Here is an 18438-nt window from a genome sequence, read left to right as displayed (position 1 = left end):
AGCACCAAATATGCCATATTTGCTTTGAGGATGCTGATGGAGAAGTGCAGGAAGGGTCAGAAAGAAATTTATTGTGTCTTTGTGAATTTAGAAAAAGCATATGACAGGGTGCTGAGGGAGGAACTGTGGCATTGTATGAGGAAATCTGGAGTTGCAGAGATATATAGTAGACTAGTACAGGACATGTTTGAGGACAGCAAGACAGTGGTGAGGTGTGTTGTAGGAGTGACCAATATTTTCAAGGTTAAGGTGGTACTAGATCAAAGATCAACTCTGAGCCCCTTGTTGTTTGCTTTGGTGATGGACAGACTAACAGATGAGGTCAGGCAGGAATCCCTGTGGACTATGATGTTTGCACATGACATTGTGATCTGTGGTGAGAACAGGGAACAGCTGGAACAGAACTTTGAGAGGTGGAGGTATGCACTTGAAAAACGAGGAATGAAAGTCAGCTGTAGCAAGACAGAGTGCATGTGTGTGAATGAGAGGGTAGCAGGTGGAACAGTGAGGCTACGAGAAGCAGAGGTCACAAAGGTGCAGGTACAAGTACTTAAGTGGACTGTCCAAGAAAACAAGGAGTGTGATAAAGAGGTGAAGAAGAGAGCCCAGGCAGGATGGAGTGGATGGAGGTAAGTTTCAGTAGTGATTAGTGACAAAAGGGTGGCAGCAAAGGTCAAAGGAAAGGTTTACAAGACAGTGGTGAGACCAGCTATGTTGTATGGTTTAGAGGCAGTGGCACTAATGAAAAGACAGGAGACAGAACTGGTAGTGGAAGAGCTGAAGATGTTGAGGTTTTCCTTGGTAGTGACAAGGATGGATAGGATAAGGAATGAGGTCATCTGAGGTACAGCACAGGTTGAATGACTGGGAGATAAAGTTAGCAAGGCCAGTCTGAGATGGTTTGAACATGTGCAGAAGAGGGGCAGTGGATATATTGGTAGAAGGATATTATAGATACATCTGCTAGGAAAAAGACAAAGAGGAAGGCCAAAGAGGAGATATATGGATGCAGTTAGAGAGGACATGGATGTTGTTGGAGGGAGGACAGAGGATGCAGAAAACAGAGATAGATGGAGGGGAATGATTTGCTGTTGTGACCCCTGAAAAGGGAAAAGCTAAAAGAAAAATAAGTTGTGGTAAAGTAACTGTTTATTTTCCTAAGATTTTTTAAATTTATTTTTCTAGAGCTAATTTCCCTCTTATTTAATTTGGGCCATGGGCAAGCTGACACCATTTCAGTGGCGGTTTAGGTAGGTAACAGAGGAGAAGCAGCAGAGAGGTGTGTAAGACTACAACTCTGTTTCTGGACTGGACCCTGGGTTGCCAATAATTTGGATGACTAACAAAATCAGCCAAATTCCTAGAAAGAATAGCCCGGATGGCCAGCGATTAAACAATGACATGTGGCTTAACATATTATCGCTGGTCAGGTTGGGGAGGGGACCAGAGAAAACTACGGCGTCCGACATAGGTTGGAATACATTTGACTGTGGTCGATAGAGTCCCTATTGCCATATTTTGACTATGGAAATGGTATACATTACCAGGGTCTGTTTCTCTGCAGGCGTGTCGCTGAGTGTGGAAAGTTGTTCTGAAACATGAATTGGTCAGTGGTGAACTTGGAACTTAGCCTTAGCACTATTCTTATTTAAAACTGTCATCCAGCCAGCTTGGAATCCTGGTTGCTTGAGGTCTGGTGGAGGACTACTGTAGGAGCTACTCTCAGTGGTTTTGTGCAGTCTAAGAGGGCCTGGCAAGCTAATTGCTTTTCACCAGCACAGAGCAAAGCTTCCAATTTAGACAGCTTCTCCTCCAAAGCTACCATAAGACTACATTTATTACATGTACTATTATAACTAAGGGAAGCAGATGAATAGCTAAACATCTGACACAGAGAAAGTGAGAACAGAAAAAGCTGCGAGAGAACCAGAAGCAATGCTAAGCTAATGTTAGCTAGAGATAAAAGATCTTAAATATACCATTAAAAATGATGTGTTGATAGAATGTAGAACTGTGTAAAAGTTAGATAAATCCAGAAAATCAAAAGATTACACAAACAAACAAATTACTCCAGCTACCAGCAGGATAAACAGGAAGTGACACAATACACTGCATGAAAAAGACGTTGTCTGGGGGTTTGGCTACCCATGAGGGCCGGGTTACTTCCGGGTTGTCAGAGGGGGTTTAGAGGCTGGGGGCACCTGGGAGAGCCCGTTTAGGCCCAGGCTGGCCTCTGCTGGTGGTGGGCTCGCCTGGTCCCCACGAGGAGAAATTATGTTTTTGGGTTAGGGGTTAGGTTTAGGACTAAGGTGTGAATTGAGTTTAGGTTTGGTTTAGGGTTAGGCATGTACTGGTAATGGTTAGGGTTAGGGTAAGGTTCAAGGTTAGGCTGTAGAAATTAATAGAAGTCAATGGAAAGTCCCTGCAAAGATAGAGAGACATAACATGTGTGTGTGTGTGTGTGTGTGTGTGTGGGGGGGGGGGTTATCTTCGGGGGTCCTCTGTGTTTCCTTGGGCCCAGTCGGCTGGATTGGTGTGGGCAGGAGGGTCGGGAGGGGGCCAGTTGTGAAGCTGGTCCCAGGGGGAGTCGTGCCCATCCCTTGGTCCCCATCCCTTTCCCCCACACATATGCAAAACAAATTATCACTTACCACACCTCCAACCCCACCCCTAACCCTAACCCGCCCTGCACCTCTATTTTAATGCATTAGACACTTAGGGTTTGGGGGCTGGGGAGGCTCCTGCTGTCTGCAAGCAGTGGGACCCCACTGACCCCATTTTAATGCACCTTTAGACTTACACAGCTGCACCCATTGCAACATTTCACACTACCACAGACACGCATGCAACACATGGGGGAGGGCAAGGGCTGGGCTTGGGGGGCACGGTTTCCCCTTCTTGCTCCCGTCCTGGTGCCTGCACTGGTTCAGCAGAAGCTAGGGTTTTGGGGGTGGGTGGGGGTTTCTGACAGCGTTGTTGGGGGAGATGCCTGCGGGTTGCTGCCCCCTTGGTGTGGGGTCATTCATGTGAGTGCCCGGTCCATGTCCCAGAGTGGTGGGCTTCCGCTGGGTGGTCTATGGCTCCTGGGGTTTGGCTGGGGTCCCAGCTGCGCTGGGCTCCGATGAGCATCCCCTCCCTCTGGACCCCTCAAGGGGTTGGCCCAACAAGGGGGATGGCTATGTGCCCTTTCACCTTAGTCCTTCTGGGTTCTGGCTACTGCGGTGGACTGGGGCCTAAAGGTCATACAAACAGGCTGCTATTACAACAATGTGGCCTGCCTACTCTAATGCTAGATTCAGATTCAGTCTTGATTCATTAAAATAATCCATGCAATTGGGACCCACTACAAAAATATTGCAACTTATTCAGACCTGAGGCTCCACTGTCAAACAATGCCTCAAAGCTCTGGCTATTGGCCTAAAGATGTGCACTCAAGAAGAGGAAGTCAGTAGAATAAACAGAGTATTCGCCACCACACCATGCAGTGTACTCTCAGTGGCAGGGGTAGTTGAGAGTAGATCCACCCAGACCTGAGACTAAACAATACAAGAGACGCATATAGGAGAAGGTGGCATCACACAGTAACAATGCCCATGGTTAAAGGATCTGAGATTTGAACACAGCAATCTCCCAAAAGAAGAACCAGTATCCATCACAGTGGCAGACATCCAAGACAAAGTTTTGTGCACCACTTGGATTGATCATTGCAAAGAGTGGCTATGGATACCACTTCCCAAATGGAGCAGTCAGTCATCTTCTCTATATAGATTACATCAAGCTGTATGTATTAAGTGAGACATTCGTTCACTGAACCACCTCAGCAGGATATACAGCAAGGACATTGGAATCTCATTTAGACTGGATAAATGTGGCTGAATAGTATCCAGGAGAGGAAAGGTGATCACAATTGAAAGAGTTGAACTACTTGAAGGCAACATTGCAGATGCTCAAAAAAGCTACAAATTCTACAAAAGCAGCTAAATCGCAACCATGCTGAGACCACAAAGAAGTCAGACACAACCAAGTACCTATAGAAATTACGACAGGTTCTGAAGAGCCAGCTGAATGGTAAGAACAAAGTCCAAACCATCAACATGAATGCAGTGCCAGTCATCAGTTACCCCACTGGTATAATTACTTGACTGAAGGAGATGACAGAAGCCACTGATATGCATGGAGGGTTTCACCAAGTCTAGGACCCTGAGACTGTAGACTAAGAGAAAAAACAGAGGCATATTATACAAGATGAAACAACCAAGATCCTCGAGTACATTATTAAGAAAGCCCTCAGTAATGAACGTCTAAGTAAATGTTTTAGGCAGTAGAAACCCAGTGTCGAAGAGAAGAAAAACAAGAGGAACCACCATGGAAAGATAAACCCTGCATGGCATGTACCATCGGCAGATTGAGTAATAGGCTGATATCAACAACTCCTACCAGTGGCTACAGAAGGCTGGACTGAAGGACAGCACAGAGACACTAATCATGGCAATCCTGGTGTCACTAACGTCTGAGCAACCTAGACTCTGTAATAAGCAAGAGACATAAAAACTATGCCACATTGGTTTGGACGTTGCCTAGACTAACAAGGTCTGCTTCAGATGTTGGGGAACCAGGACATCTGATGATAAATGGGCTACTGGAACAAAACATTCAACTCAAGCTCCAGGCCTTTTGTAGAGGATCTGTGTGTGAAGAGTAGTGGAACCACCCACGTGGGGAAAAAAATAGTGTGAGATAAACAATATTTTATATATATGATGAAAAACCCTTGCTGTGTGCACAGCCTCCGCCATTCAATATTTTGCTTTGTTTTGTTAAAAAGTGCTTTAAATGATCTCTTTATTTACTATTTTTTTCATAGTGCTTAACTGTATCCTGACATGGTCCAAGAGAGTTGTGCCAGGATGGCGCCCAGGATGACGGTAGGCATTTGTTATAAAATGATCATGGGAATGTGTACTAATAACATATGATTTGAATTGTAATCCAGATGAATAGAGTTACCTAAAGTGCTCATAGACTCAGAATTTCAAGTGTTATAATTCATTTCAGGATGTCAAGCATGTGCTGTTTGTATAAAATGTTGTTTTGGTAGATTGGAGAAGCTGAAAGTCCCACTTTTCTACATATAAGCTTGTTTAGGTGTTAGGCTTATAAGGGTGAATTTGCTCCAATAACTGTATGGGTGTCACCTCAAGAAAAACTTCAATACTATATTTCCCCCCTTCTACTGTAAAATAAAAAGCTGCATTTTCTTTCACAACTCTGTAAGCCCTGCAAGTGACATGTTTTTTTGTATAACATGCTTTTTTACTATAAAAATATTTAAATCTGTATATTAAAATAACAGCCAATTAATTGTGTTGGGAGATGAAAACAGACATGTTATCAGACAGAAAGCATGCACTTCAACTGCAGTTAAATAAGTCAATTTTTTTAAAGTATGAACAGTGATATTATTTTTTATTTATATATTTAGACCTTCCTTCTCACAGGAAGATGAGTCCATTAAAATATGAACAAAGTCAGCCAGAATGTGATGATTTTCACAGGGTCTTTATAAGGTCATCAGGTGCGTATTAAGAACACAATGAGCTCATTGAAGGTGTTAGGTCATGGAGGGTGTAGAGCATTCACAAAACTTCTATAGCGAGGTTGAGGTGATTTATTTTAGATTGGTTGTGGTAGTATGTCTGAATCCTGGGTAGAATGTAAGGGCACCTAATCCATCTGTCAAAGCAGCCTATGCAACGTGCTGGTTGCATGAAGATGGTGCAGGCATTTTTAATTTTGAACAATGAGAGAAAACGGAAATCCTTCATCCATCTTTATTAATGTTCATGGTTGAAACTTATTAATCAGTTTTAGATCAGTAGTTTGAATAAAGACTTACTTTGGTTTAAAAAAATCATGCAAAGAAACCTAAAAGTAAACTCAAAGCTTTCCACTTCTAACTTTTAAATGTAGTGAATGATGTGAGATCCTTTCTAATTAAACATAGTTGATGTGTTGATATCATGGAGAGACGATTCAGATTGTCACTGTGTGTGGAGTGTGCGAGTGAGTCCTACCTTGCAGCCCTCACACGCACTGACACCATAGTGGTAACCGGACGACTTGTCCTGGCAGACAAAGCAGGGTTTGTAGACTCTGGGAGGGGGTGGTGGGGATGGTGGGCTGGGGACAAGTTCCTCAGAACTGGTGCTTTGTGTTTCAATGGCTGCAGGGAATGCAAACAAACAAACAAACAAACAAAAAAAGACAACAATAAAAGACTACATTCTCAGGTGATTCAACAAATCAGTTAGACATCTGAAACTCAAAAATTACTTTTACTTTTTAAACGAAAAAGGAAGACACTTCACTGCCATTACAATGTTTGTTTTTGGTAACCACAGAAAAAGAGAGGAACACAGTCTACATATAATGTGAAACAAAATTATTGCCTCTCTGAAACATACATTACCAAAACCAAGTTTGCTAATTTGACCAAGAAAGTAGTTAGTTTCTTTTTCTGGTTTCTTAATGTTCATGTCTGAAGATTCATGAACACAGGTAAGTCACTTTATCTTATGATTGCTGAACACAGGACAACACGGCATTACCAGTGCATGCATGGGTTTACTCTGGGTACTCCGGTTTCCTCCCACAGATCAAAAACATGCATGTTAGGTAATTGTTAACTCTGAATTATCAATAGGTGTGAGTGAGAGCATAAATGGTTGTTTGTCTCATTTGTCTCTATGTGGCTGTATGATGGACTTGTGACCTGTCCAGAGTATACCCTGCTTCTCGCACAATGACTTCTGGAAATAGGCACTAGCTCTGCCACAAAAATGGATGGATGGATGGTTTCTATCAGACAAACACGGATTTAAAGACCTCAATAGAAAAACATCTTAATCATCAGGAATCTTTTCCAGGAAAAGGGAAACTAGGGTACCACCCTGAAGCGAGACCTGGGGTGGGAGCTTAATGACAAGCACCTGGTGGTAAAGCATGGACTCCTAGGGCTTGGTCGAGCCAAGCCTGAATGAGTGACAGAAGAACATCTCCACATGGGCCCACTACCTTAGTGGAAGACTGTTGAGGTTGGGTGCCCATACTGGCCGGCAGGCAAGGGAGGATCCCTAGAATTTCAGGCTCCTGATGTCATAAACTGGCACTAGTGAAATGGAATGTCATCTATATGTTGAGTAAAGAATTGCCGCTTGTGTGTGAGGTTGGCCAGTACTAACTAGGTTTAGTTGGTCTCACCTCTACACAGAGCTTGGGCTCTGAAATCCAACTCCTGGAGATGGGATTGACTCTTTCCTACTCTAGAGTTGCCCAGGAAAGGGGAATTCAAAGGCTCCCGGCTGAGCACCCTGTGTTACAGTACTCTGCGGTGAACAAGAGGGCTGCTTCTAAGCATCCTTGAGGTGCAGGAAGGAAGATTCTAACTGTTTTTTGCATTTATGCACTGAACAGCAGTTCAGATTACCCAGCCTTCTTGGAGTCTCTGGATGGTGTCCTGGAAGGGGTGCCAACTGGGGATTATGTTGTTGTCCTGGATGACTTTAACACCCATGTAGGCAATGACAAAGTTTTCTGGATCTATAAGGTGATCTATAAGTGTATTTGGTACCAGGCTACCTAAAACTGTAGGTTGATGGTAATTGTGTCATGAGACATGCCCTGTGTCTTGGACATTCGGGTAAGGGGGGAGGCAGAGCTGTCAACAGATCATTATCTGGTCATGAGATGGATCTGGTAACACGAGAAGCTGCCAGACAGACCTGGTAAAGCCAAATAAATAGTGAGGGTAACCTGGGAACATCTGATAGAGCTCCCTGCCCATAAGAGGCTAAACTCACACCTCCAGAAGAGGTTTTCATATGCCCTTCATATGCAGCTTCTGCAGTTGCAGATGGAAAAACTTGGACGTGGGGGGAATTAATAAAAAACATTAAGAAGGACTTTCAGTTAGCCTCAAGGAGGTTCTGGCAAACTGCTCTGTGATTCAGAAAGGGAATGGAGACTCCCCACCCAAACCAAGCACAGCCTGGTGTCTGCTAACCCAAACTGGGGAAAATGACTGATGGTGGAAGAAGCATTTCAAGGATCTCCTTAATCTAGCCACCATGTCCACCTTCAAGGAACCAGAGTCTGAACCAGACCTGTGAAGACACTATTGCATTAATCGAGACGACTAAAGATAAATGCATGAATAATTTTTTCTAGATCTTGTTGTGGCATTAGTCCTTTAATTCTAGAAATATTCTTCAGGTAGTATAAAAGCCGACTTTGTACCTGTTTTTATGTGTCTCTTAAGGTTCAGGTCCATTACTACACCCAGGTTTCGAGCCTGATCACTAGTTATTAGCTGTAATACCTGAAGCTGCGCGCTGACTCTCGATCGTTCCTCTTTAGGTCCAAAAATAATAATTTCAGTCTTGTTTCTGTTCAGCTGGAGAAAGTTTTGGCACATCCACGCATTGATTTGTTCGAAGCATCTGTTCAGTGCTAGGATAGGTTCAGAGTCACTTGGTGACATTATAATATGGAGCTGTGTATCATCTACATAGTTATGGTAACTAAATTGTTACAATCTGGGCTAGTGGGAGCATGTAGACATTAAATAGAAGGGGTCCCAGGACTGAAGTTTGGGGTACTCCACATGTGACTTCTGTCCACTCTGAAGAGAAGTTGCCTATTGATACAAAGACATTTCTGTTCTTTAGGTAGGATTTGAACCAGTGTCTGAGAGTCCGACCCAGCTCTCCAGTCGCTTTAATAATTTATTATGGTCAACAGTGTCAAATGCTGCGCTAAGGTCCAGTAGAGTAGAACCAACACTGTAGTTCTTTCACTGTAGTCTGTATTTATGTGGATGTCATTGAACACTTTGACGAGGGCAGTCTCAGTGCTGTGGTGAGCATGAAAGTCGGACTGAAAGATATCGAAGCGGTTGGTCTTTGTTAAGAAGCTATTTAACTGTTGAAATACAGCTTTTTCAATAATTTTGCTGATGAATGGAAGGTTAGAGATTGGCCTTTAATTCTGCAATAGTGGTTTATCCAAATTGTTCTTTTTTAACAGAGGTTTGATAACTGCTGTTTTTAGAGCCTGGAGGAAATGAGAAGTAAAGTGAGGTTTATTTATATAGCACTTTTCAGCAACAAGGCGATCCAAAGCGCTTTACAACAGAAACAAAAAGAATTCAATACAGAATGAAACACAAAAGCAAAACACAACAATTATGTATTCTAAATGAATCATGTGTAATCTAAATGAAATATAGGATAATCTAAATAAAATCACGAAAACAGACATATCTAAGCATGAGCTGAGACAGTCAAAATAGTAGCTAAAATAATCTAAATGAAATCATAATCAGATAAACTAAACGTATCTAAACATGAAATACAATGAAACACTAAAAAAGGAAAACACATCAATCATGTATAATCTAAATGAATCATGTATAATCTAAATGGAATATAGGATAATCTAAATAAAATCATGAAACCAGACATATCTAAGCATGAGCTGAGACAGTCAAAATAGTAGCTAAACTAAACAACAGTTAGGAATCTAACAGTCTAACAATATCTAAAGTATGAGTTAAGATAAACTAAACTAGACTAAATGTACAGAACTAAACTAAGTGTACAGGAAGCTAAAACATGAGAATGCTAAACTTACGGTACCGAACTTTCTAAATAGTACCAGAGGCCCGCTAAAAACGGCTGATGTAATAATTAATAAATAATTAATAATAAGAGGGGGGGTGGAGTGAAAGAGGTGACAGAAACAGTGGAAAGTGTGCGTATGTGTGTAGAGGTGATAATAGGCAATGTGGTGTGTGAATGTGTGTGTGTGTAAAGAAGTCTATGAATCACGTCACAGAGGCCATTGTCTTTGATAATGTGATGGAATGTTATCAGCCAGGTCTGAACAGATTCACAGATGTCCTTAGGCAGAGGGGGGGCAGAGCATTTCGTCTACATAGTTCCAGGAGAAATTTCAAGGTAGCTGACCAAGGTCAGCCTAGGGGGGCCAAATTCAAAAACAAACAGTAATTGTTTTGGTTAAGGGAGACTTGTTTTTGTCTGCCTTGAAAAGTCTTGCTAATACTTGTCAATGGCGAATCCAAACAGCCAAATTCCAGGACCATTCCACCTAATTCGAGCGAAGCAACTTTCTCCAAGATGTAACCCATATTATTCATGACTTCCAGAAACGCAATTCAGTCTGAGGTCTTGTAAAAAGATTGCATCCAACTTGCGATTCAGCTCCCGTAAACACATAGTCTGAGTGTAGTTCGCCGAATCCATCAAACAAATTTGACGCTCAGTCAGGTAACTGCCTAATCCAAACAGCAGAAATCCTGTTACCAAAAATCCAAATATGTAAAGATCTTCCACGTCTTCCACAGACAGACTTGATAGAGAAACATGATTCCAACGTTTCCAGGAATCGAACGCAGTGAAGAATGTCTTCTCAGGGCAAGCTGGCTCTCCAAAGTTTTGAAGTAAATCATTCAGCTTTTTTGCCTCTCTGCCTATTGTGTTGTCAACATGGATGTTAAAGTCTCCCATAATTATTAGACAATCATAATCAATGCATATCATAGGTAACAGCTCACTAAAGTCATTGAAAAATTTGACACATATTTTGGGGTTTTGTATACAGTTAGTGTCAGAGTTCATTTGTGGCCTTTTCCCTCAATTCCTAAATATTCAAAAGAGTCAAAATTTCCCAGGGAAACCTTTTTACAATTTCATGAATCATGAAAGATTGCAGCAACCCCTCCACCCCTTTTATATTTACAATTTTCACTCAAACTTCTGTCATTAGTTTTGATTTCTGGGTCACTTTAGGAGGTGGTCATGTTGGTCTTGTCTCATACCTCTTGTTGATGTTTGGAGGAGAGGTGTCTGTTGTAGGCTCCTGCTGCAGCGCATAAAAGCTGTTTGTCAGTGGAAATCCAGAAGAGTTTAGTCGGTTACCTGCTGGACACATGACGGGATGTGTTATGGCTCGAGCTGGCTGATTTGCCCTTGGTACTTTGCAAGGGCAAATGGTACTTAGCAAAGAGTGAAATAAAGTTAAAAATCCACAGTCCTTAGGTTTCAAGGAAGGCGGAATCATGTCAGCTGCAGCTGCTTGTTGTCCTTTCTTTGGCGCTGGTGTTGATGAGGGGACGTTTCGGCTCAGTGCAGGCCACGCTGTATCATCTAGGTGAGGGGTTCATCCTGTCAGACATTGAGGCAGATCCAAATGAGATTTATTTTTCGGCTTAGCTCCGAAACAGTTCCAGGTGGTTGAGCTGCTTGAGGTGCTTGGATGCTGTTTGTTGTTCTGAGGCTTCGGTAGAATTGTTTCATTTCCAGTAACTGCGTTGATCTCGGCATTTACCTCCAGTCGAGACAGCCTCTGTTCTATCAGTTCAAGTCCGTGTAAAATACTGCTGGTGTCCTCTGCTACAACTGTAGGCATCTTGCTCTTGCTTATCTTGAATATAGCAAAGAGTGAAATAAATTTAAAAATCCACAGTCCTTAGGTTTGAAATAATCCAGCTAAGGGGGTCATGAAAAGTTTGATTCTCCAGTCTACATGTGTTTTGTGGATCTGAAGGATGCTTATGACCATGTTTCCTGAGGCATTATGTACTGCAGGTGCTGCAGAAGTATGGGGGGCCCATGCTCACTTTTTTAGAGTTATCCAGTCCCTCAGCCTCCTTGGGTAAGTTTGTTCCAAGGTGCTGGAAGAGATAGGCATCAACTGTCCTCCCGTACCCTCCCTCTCTCAGCCCTGCTTCAGATCTGTGTCTTGTCTTTTCCTTTGGAGCCTCTCTTTGCATATCTTCCAAAATTTGTGAATTATGGATTTGGTCAGCTGGTCTCTCAACTCAATGGATCAAATTTTCTCAACGAGAAGACAGGGTTTGGGGGAACCCTCTTGTCCAGATGGGACATTTTTCTCCAGATACACAATGGACTCCTGGCAGGAGTGGAGGATTGTGTGTCTATCAATACTGTCAGTCGCGGGTGTCGAAGATGTGTACACAATTGTATTTTTGATAACAGGCTTTCTGCTTTTTGGAGTTAGAGGTTACCTGGCATATCGAGAAATTCGGAAAACCTTGGCAGCTGTTTTAGCCACTGTGAGGCTGCCAGGCATGTGCGATGGGATCTGTGGTGCGATCGGCACTAAGACTGTGATGTTACGTGAGCAGAATCGCAGACTGGATGATCGCAGGCTAGATGCGGTTCCTGGTCTTGGGGATGAAATGGGATAAATCTTGAAGAAAGTTGTTCGCTCGGATCTGGCGGAATAAACCTGAAAATTGGCTGTTTGGATTCGCCATTGAGAAGCACCAGCGAGACTTTGAAGGCAGATGGAAAATAAGAGTCAGCCTGACCCAAAACAGTTATTGTTATGTGAATCTGGCTCCCTTGTGCTGGCCTTGGTGGCTAGCTATCTTCAATTCCTCCTGGATTTTATGTAAATAAGATGCTCTGCCCCCTCCCTTGCCTAAGGACATCTGTGGATCTGCTCTGGGCTGGGTAATAAACATTCCATCATATTATCAAAGACTATGGCCTCTGTGATGTGATTCATGGACTTATCTCCACCATCTGTGCTTTCTCTCATTTGTCACCCTACTTGCTATCTGCACCTAATGTGGCTTTTTTCTGTTAGTCTACCCTTATCAAATACATTTGTCTTATTAATGCTTCTCTAAGAGGAAAACTTATTCATATTCACATATTTCCTTTTAGATGAAAGTTTTTATCATTATCATTATTTAGTTTACCTTAATAAAATAGATCTATCTTATTAATGCTTCTCTAAGAGGAAAACTTATTCATATCTAAATGGTCTATTAAGATCTGTTTGCTGGTGTAGATTCTCAGTCATCCAGGCCATGGTAAATTCAAAAAAGGTTAAAAAACAAAAACAACTGGACTTCTATTCTGTAGTTGAAGACGTTTCGCATCTCATCTGAGGAGCTTTCTCAATTCAGAATTAGAGAGTGTGGAGTTATGCTTTTAAAGCTGAGATGTGATGTAAGATGGATTGCTTGCAAATTGTTCTTGCTCTCCTAACAATAGGGGCTCGTTAGGGTCCATGTTTGTCTGACTCACTGCTGAGCCACTCTGGTCACCAAAGTGCAGGTGTTGCTTGGAGTGAAACTGACTGGGTATCAGGCCTAAAGCTCCATTATATGTTTTTGAAAGCTGAAAACTGAGACCTCCTCCTCGGTTTAATGTTGGTTTCTCCCTTTTGACATAAATGGCTTCCTTTACCCCCCTTTCAAACCATCTGTCTTCTTGGTCCAAAATATGAACATTTTGGTCCTCAAGCTCAACTCCACACTCTCTATTTCTGAATTGAGAAAGCTCCTCTGATGAGAAGCGAAACATCTTCAACTACAGAATAGAAGTCCAGTTGTTTTTGTTTTTTAACCTTTTTTGAATTAGGACCTGTTATCACTGTATCAACTTTGATATTTCCTCTTAGATGAAAGTTTTGATCCAAGTTAAATAATAGTCATTAAAATATTCCCATTGATCTATAGATCACTGAACGGCTCTGTACTTAGTATACTAAAGACTTGTTATCATTATAAATATCATTATATCAACCGTTCTGTTAGCTAGAAATGCTTTTGACCTGATTGATGTTTTTATCTCTGTACTTCTATATCTGATCTGTACCTGATTGTTGTTTAGGTTATACATCACTGACTGACTTACAGATTGTTATTTTATTCAAATTACCTTTTATCGTCATACCAATCATACTATTAGCTAAAACTACTCATTACTTTGTTATAGTTATCTTATCTCTGTATTTCAAATGCCTCCTCTTAGAGGAAAGTTTATTGTATTAGCTAAATTTTACATGATTGATGTTTTTCTGTGTTTCTGTATTTGATCCTGTTGTTGTTTCTGTGTTGTAAAGCACTTTGGATCGCCTTGCTGCTGAAAAGTGCTATATAAATAAATTTCACTTCACTTCACTGAGCTGCCATACCTGCCTCAATTACTTGCCCACCACCTTGGGTCCTTCAATTATAATCTTGTTAAAATCTTGATGAAGTTCCAAAGATGATATTATAAAATAATTTTCTTGTTTTGGTTTTTGCAAAAGTATTTGAATTTTTTGCAGTAAAATACCTCACCCACTTTGTGATACATAAAGCACTAATATGCAGCTTCATTTTTGACCATTCTTCCATAAGCTCATTTGTGAGGTCAGACACTGATGTTGGATGAGAAGGCCTGGCTCACAGTCTCTGCTCTAATTCATCCCAAAGGTGTTTTATCAGGTTGAGGTCAGAACTCTATGCAGGCCAGTCAAGTTCTTCCACACTAAACTCACTCATCCATGTCTTTATGGACCCTGCTTTGTGCCCTGGTGTGCAGTCATGTTGGAACAAGAAGGAGCCATTCCAAACTGTTCCCACAAAATTGGGAACATGGAATTGTCCAAAATGTCTTGGTATGCTGAAGCAGTCAGAGTTCCTTTCACTGGAACTAAGGGGCCAAGCCCAGCTCCAGATGAAGAAGTGTGATTCGTCACTACAGAGAACGCACCTTCACTGCTCTAGAGCGCAGTGGAAGCATGCATTACATCACTGCATCCGACGCTTCGCATTGCACTTGGTGATGTATGGCTTGGGTGCAGCTGCTCGAACATGGAAACCATTCCATGAAGCTCTCTGCACATTTTTCTTGAGCTAATCTGAAGGCCACTTGAAGTTTGGAGGCCTGCAGTGATTGACTTTGCAGAAAGTTGGCGACCTCTTTGCATTATGCTCTTCAGCAACCGCTGACCTCGCACTGTCTGTTTACGTGGCCTACCACTTTGTGGCTGAATTGCTGTTGTTCCCAGACACTTCCATTTCCTTATAATACAGCTGACAGTTGAATGTGGAATATTTAGGAGAGAGGAAATTTCATGACTGGATTTGTTGCACAGGTGGCATCCTATCACAGTTCCACGCTGGAATTCACTGAGCTCCTGAGAGCAACCCATTCTTTCACAAATGTTTGTAAAAGCAGTCTGCATGCCTAGTTGCTTCATCTTTTACACCTGTGGCCTTGGCAGTGATTGGAACACCTGAATCCGATAATTTGGATGGGTGACCAAATACTTTTGGCAATATAGGGTAAATATATATTATATATTTAACATAAGTTAACATTTTGGTTGACTGTAAATGTGATTTGCACATTTTCCATTTTTATTCCATTTGTTCTGTTCTGGGTGGCACAGAGGCATAAGTGGTTAGAGCTGTTGCTTTCCAACAAGAAGGTGGCATGATTGCATCCTGGCCTGGGGCCTTTCTGGGTGGCGTTTGCATGTTCTCCCTGTGCTCACGTAGGTCTACTCTGAGTACTCCGGTTTCTTCCCACAGACCAAAAACATGCATGTTAGGTTAATTGGTAAGTTTCTTTAGTAAGTTGCAAGTTACTTTAAATATAATGGCCTTTGATTTATCGCAGTCCAAGCCATTCGTTAATATTGCTGTTATGTCCTCATCCTCCATCGCCTTGTTGGAGTCGACACTCAGATAAACTCCTCTCCAAAATGACCACACAGACAAGAGGGAGTAGGGTAAAACTGAGAAGTAAACATGGAAACTTTCAGCAATAATACGCGGTAACAAACAATATAGCACTTAAATGTACAATACATTTGCTCAGAAGAAAATATCTCAAAGCTGTAAAAGTTTCTATAAAATAAATGCTGCCTTCTTACAAACACTGAAATTATTCTTAATTAACAGAAACATCAATTTCAAATTTGGGTACATATCAACAGTGCTTTCAAAGACCAACTAAAACTTGAAGAAGTGGCAGAGTTACTGAGCGTAAACCATGCTTTGAGTTTTCTTCTTCTTCTTCTTTTAATGGCACTTGGCAAACAACGTATAGATGTGCATTATTGCCATCTACTGGAGTGGATTGCGGACCAAGATGCTAAATGTATATTACCCCAACCAAAAAAAAACAACCTTTTTTATCCTTTCCTATCAATTTCATATTCTTAAGGTATTTTAGTAAAGAGCAAAAGTAAAAATTTCTTTTTTAATTCTCTAGAAACTGCTATCGAACTTAGATTTTTTAAAGTTTTATCCTTACCTCTACCTTTTCCTCTACCTACCAGAGCCCAGTCATCAAAATCCATATCATCATCACTATCATCTACCTTGGTTGTCATCCCAATCCAGTCACAGTCCAGTTTATGCCAACCACTAAAACAAAACAAAACAAAAAAAAAAACAATCCGAGAGACAACTTCTTTTGTGAAAACCTCCTAACACCCATACTACCCGGAAAAACCAACCACAGCTCAAAATGCTAGTTGCGTGACCCATGCTTTGAGTCTCCAGCCTTGTCTCCTTTTATGACATCATCAAACAATGCCAGACTCTTAGCTTTAATATCTAATTCTGCCACTAGATGACACTAAGTGAACAATTTTACAGAATAAACCTGTAAATTGTCAATAAACTGACATCAACAGCATAATTGTGATGATAATAAATTGTTGATAAACTGTGCAGCCTAATTTGTAGTAACTGATATCTCTACTAATTATAAAAATGGGATGCCTACTAAATAGGTTCACACAGGCAGCCTGACTTGTATTAGTTCATACTGCTGCAAACATTTCACGCATTGTTGCAAACATTTACTGATTTCTTTTCCAGTTTAGATTTACACATTACTTGGGTTTGTGTGATTTCTTTTTCAATTACAAGGAGCGACATCAAATGGACTGAAGATACGAATGTGGCTTCAGAGCCGTGGGTTGCAGACTACTGGTCTGTACAAACACAAACTGTCTGCAGTAAAAATGGAGAGCAGTCTCCCCACCATCTCTGCTGATTAGATTACATTCTTCCATACTTTATCACTGTTTACTCAATTACTAGAGTATAGTTCCTACATGGAATCCCCTGTTGGTTTAATCTAATCTTTCCCTACATTTAACCTTTGTGCCTTCTTGAACTTGTTGAATTTGTAACTTTGGCATCAGAAACTGTAGTGGCTCTAGGGACTTTGATAGTCTGAAGAACATACAGTATGATACTGCTTGTGAGAAAAGATACTAACTAATAAAGGACTGGAATTGGAAAGAGATGATTTTAAACCTATAAATTCTCAAACTTTTTTGAGAGAAAGTTGAGCATCAAGAAGAGGCCTTAAGTCTTTTTAGGCATTGTCAAAAAGTGCTTTATTTGAGAACTTTGATAGCTTATAAACTGACATTCATGACCATTTCTGGAGTGTCCCTCGTCTGCAGCTCTCCTCACATGTTTTGCAGACACAAAGTGTTTGTCGATGGATGACTTGCGTTTATGTCCGATGATTACACTGCAGGATGTGCAAAACAGCTTCCCCCCACTCTCCTGCAGCTGGGTAGGAAACTGTTTTGCACGGACCTTTGCTAAAATCTTTGTGGGCAAATGTGAAGCATTTGCGCACATTTTCACTTTGGTCGCTGCTCCTGCATGCTCCTGGCATTCTGATGTTAACAGGATGTGACGTCATGCGTCTTCTTCGTGAGTTATTTGGGGTTATTTTGTATTCCACACTACACAAACCCACAAAGAAGAGACTACACTGCAGAAACGGTGGCAAATCACTTTAGAAACAATAAATATTGGATTAAAGTTGCAGTGTTTTGGGCAATGTTGCAAAAAGATGCGATTTCGCAGGGTTTGCTAGATTTTGCGTTAATAGTTGCGATTGCAACATCGCTAAATCCTGCAGGGTCTGTTAAATGGATAAGAACAGAAGCAATAAATAAAATGTATGCATCTGTGCACAAATATAGTTTATATAGATCCAATGTAGACTCAAACTGAGCAGGAGATTCTTTGTGGAATACTGTGATAGTCATGTTATACATTCATTTAAAACATTTATTTGCATCTAACCAGAAAAAAGTATTGTCACCTCCCCCCAGGTGAAATTTGAAAAGGAAAAAAACCCACTTGGAAGTAAAATACCAAGTGAAACACAGTTTTTAAGTAATATAATTAAGTTGTGTAATATAACCATATAGAGGATAACATCCTAGGCAACAAGCAATTGTTGTTTTAAAACAACAAAAGAAAAAACAAGATTCTATATCTACAGACTTACTGTGTCAGGAACGTGGAACGGATGGAGAGGAACCCAGTGCGCAGACTCATGTAAAAGAAACTAAACTAATTTATTAAACTAAAGAAACAAACGAAAACAAAAGCTGACATGGCAGCAAAATAAAAGGATAAACAGAACATACAGGTGCTGGTCATAAAATTAGAATATCATGAAAAAGTAGATTGATTTCAGTAATTCCATTTAAAAAGTGAAACTTGTATATTATATTCATACATTACATACAAACTCATATATTTCAAATGTTTATTTCGTTTAATTT

The 18438-nt window shown here is 41.0% G+C and overlaps 1 protein-coding gene across 1 annotated transcript in view; it reads right to left on the bottom strand.

Moving 5' to 3' along the window:
• Positions 1–18438, bottom strand: part of LOC108246978 (retinoic acid receptor beta) — a 223651-nt gene that overhangs the window by 180261 nt on the left and 24952 nt on the right. The window contains exon 2 of the mRNA XM_037975733.1: positions 6075–6223. Within this exon, the coding sequence (XP_037831661.1) occupies positions 6075–6223 (149 nt within the window). The remainder of the gene's footprint in view (positions 1–6074; positions 6224–18438) is intronic.

Source organism: Kryptolebias marmoratus, linkage group LG5 (assembly GCF_001649575.2).
Source record: "Kryptolebias marmoratus isolate JLee-2015 linkage group LG5, ASM164957v2, whole genome shotgun sequence".
In the NCBI taxonomy this organism is placed as follows: domain Eukaryota; kingdom Metazoa; phylum Chordata; class Actinopteri; order Cyprinodontiformes; family Rivulidae; genus Kryptolebias; species Kryptolebias marmoratus.
Note: the sequence above shows the minus strand (reverse complement) of the source record. Positions and strands in the feature narration are given on the sequence as shown.